Here is an 11,323-nt window from a genome sequence, read left to right on the forward strand (position 1 = left end):
TGCTGCCTGTCTGTCAGGAAGCTGGTGATCCACTGACAGATGGAGGTGGGCACGGAGAGCTGTGTGAGTTTGTCTGAGAGAAGGTCAGGCATGATGATATTGAAGGCCGAACTGAAGTCCACAAATAGGATCATTGCGTAATTCCCAGGTCTGTCGAGGTGTTGCTGGATGTAATGCAGTCCCATGTTGACTGCATCATCCACAGACCTGTTTGCACTGTAGGCAAGCTGAAGAGGATCCAGCAAGGGTCCAGTGATGTCCTTCAGGTATGCCAGGACCAGTGTGTGAAGTGCAGATCAGAGCGGGTGCTGGGTGTCAGCCTGGCCTTTTCAAATCGACAGTAAAACACATTCAGATCGTCAGCCAGTTGTTGATTCTCCACAGACTGTGGGGGTGGTGTCTTGTACAAGGTGATGTTCTTCAGACCAGTCCATACTGACGCCGGATAGTTGGCTGAAAACTGTTTTCAGAGTAGTTTTTTTTTAGCCACTGATCTCCTTTGTTAGTCTGTTCCTGGCCTGGTTATACAAGATTTCATCCCCATTTCTGTAAGCATCCTCTTTGGCATGACGAAGCTGTTTGAGTTTACCAGTAAACCACAGTTTATCATTATTGAATGATGCACATATCCTCACAGAAACTGATATATGAAGTTACAGTCTCTGTGAGCTCGTCCAGATCGGTGTGCCAGGACCAGTGTGTGAAGTGCAGATCAGAGCGGGTGCTGGGTATCAGCCTGGCCTTTTCAAATCGACAGTAAAACATATTCAGATCGTCAGCCAGTTGTTGATTCTCCACAGACTGTGGGGGTGGTGTCTTGTACAAGGTGATGTTCTTCAGACCAGTCCATACTGACGCCGGATAGTTGGCTGAAAACTGTTTTCAGAGTAGTTTTTTTTTAGCCACTGATCTCCTTTGTTAGTCTGTTCCTGGCCTGGTTATACAAGATTTCATCCCCATTTCTGTAAGCATCCTCTTTGGCATGACGAAGCTGTTTGAGTTTACCAGTAAACCACAGTTTATCATTATTGAATGATGCACATATCCTCACAGAAACTGATATATGAAGTTACAGTCTCTGTGAGCTCGTCCAGATCGGTGGCTGCAACTTCAAAAACACTCCAATCAGTGAGGTCGAAACAGTCTTTTTAAACCCCGCTCTGCTTCATTAGTCCATCTTTTAACAGGTTTAGCTGATTTCAATTTCTGTCTGAAAGTCGGTATAAGATGAACCAAACAGTGATCAGAGAGCCCCAAAGCTGCTCGTGGGACAGAGTGATATGCATCCATTATAGTGGTGTAACAGTGATCCAATAAATTACTGTCTCTGGTGGGACATGTAAGGTGCTGCTGGTATTTTGGCAGTTCACGAGAGAGATTTGATTTGTTAAAATCTCAAAGAACGATTAAAATAGAGTCTGGGTACCTTTGCTCCATTTCAGTTATTTGCACGGCCAGCTGTTGCATCGCGGCGCTCATGCACGCGTCCGGGGGAACGTACACATTCGCCAGACTGAAAGAGGAAATCTCACGTGGCGAGTAGAAAGGTTTACAGTTTATGAAGAGTGCCTCTTAAGTTAAGACAGCATACCCTTTTTAGCATTTGTTACATCTGAACACCAACTTTAATTGATGTAGAAACACAATCCACCACCTCTTGTTTTCCCCGTTAACTCCACGATGTGATCCGCCCTGAACAGCTGGTAGCCCGGTGTCCTGACCTTTTATCCTACCCGTCAGATTGTCCTACCAGGGTTTACGGCGCATGCACACATCAATATTTCGTCCTTTTTCTCTCGCTGAACAACAATATTTAATGTATCTTCATTACTGTAAGGGTAGGTTTAGGGTTGGGGTAGGTGTAGACTTTAATAAAAATATTTATTGTTGGTTTCCTATAGCTGTATCCCTTCTAGCCACAACCGCGAATATAACATAATTACTGTATTTGCATTACTGTAAGGGTAGGTTTAAGGTTGGTGTAGGTGTAGATGTTAATAAACCATAATTTTACAGGTAGCATTTTTGTTGTCGAATTGTACTACCCACTGTTTAATAGGAGGTAGCAAAATCTGACAGGGTAGCACAAATCGACAGAACAGGTGTCGCGCGTTATCCTAAATGGCTTCACTCAGCCAGGTTTCAGTGAAGCACAGTGCAGCAGAGTTTGAAAAGTCCTTGTTGGTGCGGGTGAGGAGAAGAAGTTCATCCGTTTTGTTAAGAAGGGAGTGGACATTCGCGAGATGAATGCTTGGGAGCACAGTTTGAAAGCCGCTCATGCAGAGCTTAACCGCCGGCGCATTTCTCTCTTCTGCGTCTGCACGTGTGTTTGAACAACACAGCTGTACATCCGACTAGAATGCCCAACAAAACGTCCGAATAATCAAAAAACGGAAAAATATTGTCTGGGATGTGTTGCTTAATGTTAAGGAGTTCGTCTCTGGTAAAACTTATAGAAGAAGAATGATAAAACACAGAAAAAACTAACAAAAACGTAAGAAGAATAGCGGATCTCAGCGCCGTGGCTGCCATTTGCGGCACCATCTTGTTTTTAAAACAAGCTTCATGCATATTTTCTATTAGCACAAATTAACTCCATCTGTTAAAGCCATAATCTTCTCCCCAGAGCTTTTAACCTCATCCAACTATTTAATCTTACTTTAAACTCATTAACAGTTACTATACATTTCCCTTAATACATGCTGCTCGATGGGGTCTAGAAGTTAAAGATGTGGGCTGGTAACTGAAAAGCTGGAATGTTTGAACCCTGAAAGTTTGGTCCATGAACGATCAGCACTGCATTAACCTGTGCTTCATCCAAGGATACTAAGTTTTCTGTAAGTCACTTGGATAAACTCTTCTGTTAAATAATGACTTTACTGTAAACAATCAAGATGCTTTAATGCTGCACAAACTGTATGTACAGTGGGTTTTCTGACACTGCATTGCATTAGTTAAAAATTTAAATCAAGTGGCTGTATTTGCATCTCAAATGCTGCAGGATCTTTACTGATTTTTTTTATCTTTTATAACGTTTGCTTTTATGAATCTGCTGGTGTTTTGGTCATTAGTGGATGTACTGTGTGAAGTGGGGTTGTTATAGTAAACCAAACTAAAACAATTAAAAGATGTTACTTTAAATATATTGCCATGGCAATTTTTCTTTCTTTAGTTTAACTTGATGTACTAAAATAACTAAAACCGATACAAATGAATCAAAACAATACAGACATAATTAAAAAAATATAAACAAAGAAATTAAAATTACAAATGCGCAATAAAATTACAAAAACTTTAACGACAATTAAAATGAAAACAGAAAATATAAAAACAAAAACCAATTGAAAATATTTATAAAAAATATAATAGTAGGTACTAATAGTATAATAGTAATATCTAAATGATATTAAAATAACACTACTTGAAATAAATGTTGACAAATAAATTATAAAAAGTGAATGTACTGTAAGAAGCAGGTTCTTATAGTTAACATAAACTAAAACCAAAACCATAAAAAACATTTTTGTTACTTTAAATAAAATAAACTGAAATAAAATAAATTTGATTTCAGCTAGTTGCTAAAGCAAAATGTCTCACTTTAATTAAATTTTTAATTTGATGCACTAAAATAACATAAAAAAACTAATACAAATTACAAGAATAAACAACAAAATTACTAAAACTACAATAAACTACACTACCTTAACTACAATTAAAATGAAAACAGAAATAAAAACCAATTGTAAATAATTATAAAAACTATAATAGTATCTCATCAAAATAACACTACTTGAAATAAATGTTAACTGAAATAAAATGTAAAAAACTTAAACTTTTATTTAATTTCAGTTAGTTGCCAAATACATTTCTCATTTTAGCTTAGTTTAATGTGACGCACAAAAATAACTACAAATAAAACAAACAAAAAAACCCGACTAAAAATGATCAAATGCACAACAAAATTACTAACATTTTTCTTAACTTAAATTAAAAAGGGAAAATATGAAAATAAAACCTGATTCAAAATATTAATAAAAACTATAATAGTATAGTAATACTATAGATTAAAAGTGTAGATAGATTTATATTTAGTAGTGCTATAGATATAGATTTAGTAGATTTGGTGATACTAAAACAGCACTGGTAGTGAAGTCAGTTCTCCTCGAGTTTACACACAGTTCTTTAACTCTTGTTATTTCCTTCAGGCTATGAAGGCGAGAACTGTGACCTTGATGTGGATGAGTGTGAAACGCAGCCGTGCGACAACGACGGCAAATGCTTCCAGCGATCCGACTCCAGACACTACAGACTTCTGCCTGATCTGGACATGGACTTCAGCTATGAGAGCGCAGCCGGATTCCTGTGCCACTGCCGCGCTGGATTCACAGGTCAGATACTGTTTCTGGATTACACAAGCTTCAGTCTGGATCCAGCCCTTACAAAGATCTAATTTTACTGTACATTTCTGCCGTATGGACATCAACTTGAGATAAGCTATTACTACATATAATGTAGAAACTTTCATTTTCTGTAAAGCTGCTTTGTAACGAATGTTGTTGAATTGAATCATCAACATCATCTTCTCAAAGAGCTGCTAGTAACCGGAGATTCTCTGTTTCGCAGGCGACAATTGTTCAGTTAACGTGAACGAATGCGAGTCCGCGCCGTGTGAAAACGGAGGCAGCTGTGAAGATCTCATCAATGCGTTTGGGTGCTCGTGTCCTGCGGGGTTCACAGGTGTGTGAGTGTGCTCCGTATATCACTTTACTTCACATCATTCAAAATAATGCACATATATCAATGTCTGAATGCGCATCGTAATGTAGGCGCACGTCGGAAAACATGCCTCTATTTACATTTTTGCAAAACTCCACAAACTGTTGTTTTAGTATGATTAATATACTATTATAGTTTCTATTTTCATATTTAGTTTCATTTTAATTTTGGTTAAAGTTTTAGTTGAAACTAAAACTAAAACCATAAAAAAGTGTTCTATTCAAAGTTTTTGTATCATTAAGATACTATTGTAGTTTTATAAACATTTTTATTTTTATTTTTTATTTTCATGTTTTCCATTTTAATTTTAATTATAGTTTTAGTAATTTTTCTGAAACTAAAACCAAAACAATCAAAAAGCATTTTCCTTACTTGAAAGTTTAGCATCATTGAGATACTACTATAGTTTTTATTAATATTTTAAATCAGTTTTTTCATATTTTCCATTTTCATTTTAGTTAGATATTTTAGTTTAGTTTTTTAATCTGTCTATATTGTTTTTTTCCATTTGTAGTTATTTTAGTACATCTAAACTAAATTAAAATGAGAAGTGTTGCCTTGGCAATAGCTGAAATGTAAAAAAAGTTTGAGATACTATTATATCTCAAAGTTTTAATTAATGTTTTAAATGAGATTTTTCATATTTTTTTATTTTCATTTTTAATTTAGGTAGAGTTATTTATTATTTAAAGTAATTTCGTTGTGTTTTTGTTATTTTTTGTATTTTTTGTCTATATTGTTTTTCACTTTTCTTTTATTTTGACAATATCTGAAATAATAATATCTTATACAAAGCTCCTAAATCCTGAAAGAAAATGAGCATTTTCACACCATAGGAGTTTATTTTGATCTATTAGTAAACTAAGGCCTGTGATTAACTTTATTATCTGAAGTTCTGAAGCACAGACTCCAATTTTTTTATCTTCAAGATTGCTTCATCCAGTCAGAGTAGATCAAACATGTTTGATATTTTGAGCCGATTTTAGAACACATATTGTTTATATTTGTCATGTGTCTCTTAGCAACCAGTCCCATATTTAGCTAGTTTGTTGCGTTCGGAACAACATGAAAGTCTGATAGTGTGTGATCCTCAGTCGTTTAGTGAACTGCATGCAGTGCTGGTAGTAACGGATTAAGTGTAATCTGGATAATCTGGACATAAAAAATTCTCATAATCTGATTACAGTTTTTTTTATTTTTTTTATTGCATGATTACGTAATATTCACAAAATGGCAGTAAATTATTCATAATTAAATGATTCACCCTAATTCTTCTTTTTATGCATTTAAAATTTTCCATTTAAAAGTTTTGTTTAAATTTGAAGTTTTTAACCCGTTAACTGCCACCGTCCCACCTGTGGGACGTTTGGCGCTCTTTTTTGTTGTCTTTTTTCTCTATCAAATCTTTTATCAATCATCATAAATCATATATCATTTGAAAGCTTAGAAGCCCAAGATTCATCTTGAGAAAACCATTTCGAAATCAGACATTGCGTTACCATGGAAATGGTACTTTAAAATCTTTTGGCGGTCTCCTCCCCCTTAGTGGGCGGTGCCAAGTGTCATATTACTTAAATCAAAACTTTTTATAATCTTGACAAAAAACATATAATTGGAAAGGTCTGAGTCTTAGGATTCCATATTTGGTGGTTATTTTGAGAATAATATATATATATTTTGAGTCACAATATTGACAGAGAAATCTAGACGTTTGTGACAGAAAAAATGCATTAAAAAAATTCAATGGAGTTTGGATGGCACCCGGTGGCTATTTGTGGTATAACGCCCTAAATAAAATCATATCAACTTCAAATTTGGAACATAACTTATTTAGACATAAGGCTATAATTTTATACCAATTTTAGAGTAAAACCTGATATGTAAAATATTTATTATATATGAAATAAAATTAATATAGTGCATTTTCTTTACAGTAAATTTAAACTACTATAACTTTTTGATACTTAAATATTTTGAGAAAATTCCACTTTTGCGATAATTTGCTGATTTTCTTCTTTAAAAAGAGACCTTATGTCTGTATTCCAAAGTGTTCATAAATTACAACAATTTAAGTTTGGATAGTGCACCTGCATGCCTATTTTAAAAATGGGGGTGACAGTCAAAGGGTTAAATTTCCCATTGCTTATATATGTAAGGAAAATCTTCCAGCTTTATGGAATTGCCTACTGGCCACTAGTCAGGTGACTATAATTACATGGAAAAAAGAGAATAAAAAGATTTTAGTATTTTTTTTTTTTTTTGGTTTTATTTAAAAATTATTTATTTATTTTAATGTAACATTTCTAAAAGTTAATTAATTATTAGCCTTCAAATTCATCAATTTTCATCAATTTCCCCCTGCAGTTCCTCACAAACCCCAGTCTGGGAAACCATGACATAATGTAATGTTTAATGCACTTGATTTGAATGATGACAAAGAATAAAATCAATTTTATTTCCCTTTGTATTTTTACAAAGTTTACAAAATTAAAAACATTTATCAGAATACAAGACTTCTTATTTTATGTCATTTTGCATCTCAAGTGAATGTATCTTGTTTTTAGTTATTTGTATTGGACAGTGTTATTTCAGTATCATTGATATAATATTATAGTTTTTATTCATATTTTAACCTTTTTTTGTCTTATGGTTAATGTTTAGTAATATTGTTGTGTTTTTTTATTAGTGTTTTCTAAATTCCTATATAATTTTTACTTTAAGTTTAGAATGTAATTTTTACTATTATTTTAGAACATCAAGTTAAACTAAATGAAAATGAGAAATGTTGCCTTGGCATCTAGCTGAAATATAATTTTTTTTTAATTTCAGTTAATGTTTATTTCATTTCAAGCAATGAAAATGCTTTTTTTATGGTTTTAGTTAACTATAGTTATACTAAAGTTACTAAACTCATCATCAAGACTTCTTATTTTATGTCATTTTGCATCTCAAGTGAATGTATCTTGTTTTAAGAATTTAGTTATTTGTATTGGACAGTGTTATTTCAGTATAATATTATAGTTTTTATTCATATTTTAACCTTTTTTGTCTTATGGTTAATGTTTAGTAATATTGTTGTGTTTTTTTATTAGTGTTTTCTAAATTCTTATATAATTTTTACTTTAAGTTTAGAATGTAATTTTTACTATTATTGTCTTGCTTTCTAAAAAAAAAGAATCAATGTTTATGCATAAAACAAGAAAATACATCTGACAGTGGGGTCAGAAAAATAGACTTGTTTTCCATTTAAATTTGAATTTTTCTTGTTTTAAGAAAATTGATCAATTCTAGTAAATCAGAAAACTAGACTTCGTATTTTATGCCATTTTGTATCTCAAATAAATGTATCTTGATTTAAAATATTTGTACTGGATAGTGTTATTTTAATGTCACTGAGATATAAAGTTTTTTTATTAATATGTTGATTTCTATTTCTATATTTTGTTTTAATTTTAAATTTTAAATTTTTTAATTGTTTGTTTTTGTCATTTTTTAAAAATATGTCTATTTAGTTTTGTTTAATTAAAGTTTTCATTTGTAGTTTTAGTTTACTCATTTTTTGTTATTTTTTAAATTAAACTTCAGCTAAATGAAAAATGTTGAGCTGGCAACTAGCTGAAATAAAAAAATAAGGTTTTAGTTTTTTATATTTTATGTTAATATTTATTTTATTTCAAATAATGAAGATATTTTTTTATAGTTTTAGTTTTAGTTAACAATACATTTTTAATTTTTTATTTCTGTTTGAGTTGTTTTAGTACATCAAGTTAAACTAAATGAAAATGAGAAATGTTGCAACAATTTTTCAATATTTAATTTTATTTGTATGGTGGCTGAGAGAGCTCAACGCACTGCAACTTCAGAAAACACATGCAAATAGAAAAAGCACCAGCAAATCCAGAAAACATCTTCATCAGTTTGACAGAACATGTGCTGCAAATACTCGCAATACAACCAAGTACAGAAATGCGCAAGTAGCACAAAATTACCCTAAAAAAAAGAAAAATAACAAGGTTATTTTTTTTTTTGGCTTATTGATTACCATTTGTATAACCACAGTTGTACAAATACCATGGTTAAAACTATGGTTAGTGTAGTAAATCCATGGTTAATTTGTGCATGGTTACAGTAACCATTTTTTTGTATAATAAATGTATTAATTAATTAATTAATTAATTAATTTTAATAGTAGGCTATGGTTAATTTTCGTAAGGTAAATTGTAAAAGTAAGTTAGCCAGCTTACATAACCTTTCACAGTTACAGTAATTGTGTATTTCGTCAGCTTATTTAGGCTAATAATATCCACACAAAAGAGCTAATGAATATGATCAGGGTGTTAAAATAAACGAAAATCTCACCTTTCAGAGTAGACAGTGCATGTCCCAGCCATGTTTGTCACTTTGCGGTTCCCTTAAACATTTTCGATGTGGTCTGTGTTGTTTTTGTCATTTTTTAAAAATATGTCTATTTAGTTTTGTTTAATTAAAGTTTTCATTTGTAGTTTTAGTTTACTCATTTTTTGTTATTTTTTAAATTAAACTTCAGCTAAATGAAAAATGTTGAGCTGGCAACTAGCTGAAATAAAAAAATAAGGTTTTAGTTTTTTATATTTTATGTTAATATTTATTTTATTTCAAATAATGAAGATATTTTTTTATAGTTTTAGTTTTAGTTAACAATACATTTTTAATTTTTTATTTCTGTTTGAGTTGTTTTAGTACATCAAGTTAAACTAAATGAAAATGAGAAATGTTGCAACAATTTTTCAATATTTAATTTTATTTGTATGGTGGCTGAGAGAGCTCAACGCACTGCAACTTCAGAAAACACATGCAAATAGAAAAAGCACCAGCAAATCCAGAAAACATCTTCATCAGTTTGACAGAACATGTGCTGCAAATACTCGCAATACAACCAAGTACAGAAATGCGCAAGTAGCACAAAATTACCCTAAAAAAAAGAAAAATAACAAGGTTATTTTTTTTTTGGCTTATTGATTACCATTTGTATAACCACAGTTGTACAAATACCATGGTTAAAACTATGGTTAGTGTAGTAAATCCATGGTTAATTTGTGCATGGTTACAGTAACCATTTTTTTGTATAATAAATGTATTAATTAATTAATTAATTAATTAATTTTAATAGTAGGCTATGGTTAATTTTCGTAAGGTAAATTGTAAAAGTAAGTTAGCCAGCTTACATAACCTTTCACAGTTACAGTAATTGTGTATTTCGTCAGCTTATTTAGGCTAATAATATCCACACAAAAGAGCTAATGAATATGATCAGGGTGTTAAAATAAACGAAAATCTCACCTTTCAGAGTAGACAGTGCATGTCCCAGCCATGTTTGTCACTTTGCGGTTCCCTTAAACATTTTCGATGTGGTCTGTGACTATTTGCAGCGTGTTTCTGCTTTTGCAGCGATTTTCTTTATTTGTTTGTGTTGTGAGCATTTGCTCACAACAAATGCTTTATTTGTTTGTGTTGTCAAATTAATGAAGATGTTTTTTCTATTTGCAGCGCGTTGAGCTCTCTCGGCCACCGTATATTTCAGTTAGTGGGCATTTTATTTTAAGTAACAAAAACTTTTTTTCTCCTGTTTCTCTCTTTTCTGCACACACATGTCTGCTCTAGACTTGTATTGCTCTGGTTTACTCTTGATTTTTAGTATTGTTGCACTGCTAACATTGTTGGTTTCAGTATAAACTCTTGTTTTTTCCCCCTCATGTGGATTATAAAAGCCTCAGCTAAATGATTAATGTAATGTAACAGTAGCACAGCTTTTTGCATTCTGCATAGCATGTGCTGGAATGAAGTCCATTTATATTTTCATAGCACTTTTTGTTACACTCATCGTTTCAAGGCAGCCTATCAGTTAATTTAGCTTCATGTTTAATATTGCCAAGGAATACAAAATATATGGCAAACAACCACAAGCTTCTACAGTTTGCACTGGTGAAAACTGATAGCTTGCAGGAACGGTTGCACAATAGCAGACTGTGTGTTTGATACCTGCTGTCATCCGCAGTGATGGACTGTCTTGCTCAGCTGCATGTGCACATGTAGTGCATACATTTCTGTTTTGTTTAGTTTGGGCATATTTACTAGTGCAGTGTTATTATTCAGCAGTAGTTAACAGTCGTCCCACAGACTAAACAAACAGCAGTTAAGTTGCAACCATATGCTGACATGCCCATCCCGTTAGCAGGATTACATTACTGATTAAAGACAAGGGATTAAAGTAAATGCAATTAAAAGTCCGTTAATTTCATTTAGTTCACTGTTCTGTAAGTCATTGGCTCTGATGTATAAAGGTTGTTACAGTAACTTCATAGGTAGATTTTTATGACTTTCTGCTTAAGATCTATATCTTTATATATATATATATATATATATATATATATATATATATATATATATACTTAGTCTAAAATATAAATTAGGCTAAAATATAGTCTAAAGATATCAAATAATTTTAAATGCAAAATGTAGATGTCTTGCTACTAAATAAACAAGTTGTGAATAAAATATTGAAATTTGA

General features: G+C 32.1%; 1 protein-coding gene across 1 annotated transcript in view; it reads left to right on the forward strand.

Annotated features, from left to right (window-relative positions):
- LOC107568009 (protein crumbs homolog 1-like) overlaps positions 1-11,323 on the forward strand; it is a 33,361-nt gene that overhangs the window by 3,223 nt on the left and 18,815 nt on the right. The window contains exons 2-3 of the mRNA XM_016253840.1: positions 4,206-4,388; positions 4,624-4,737. Coding sequence (XP_016109326.1) covers positions 4,328-4,388; positions 4,624-4,737 — 175 coding nt within the window. The 5' untranslated portion in view covers positions 4,206-4,327. The remainder of the gene's footprint in view (positions 1-4,205; positions 4,389-4,623; positions 4,738-11,323) is intronic.

The sequence above is a fragment of the Sinocyclocheilus grahami genome, unplaced genomic scaffold (genome assembly GCF_001515645.1).
Source record: "Sinocyclocheilus grahami isolate Dianchi unplaced genomic scaffold, SAMN03320097.WGS_v1.1 scaffold1206.1, whole genome shotgun sequence".
Lineage (NCBI taxonomy): Eukaryota > Metazoa > Chordata > Actinopteri > Cypriniformes > Cyprinidae > Sinocyclocheilus > Sinocyclocheilus grahami.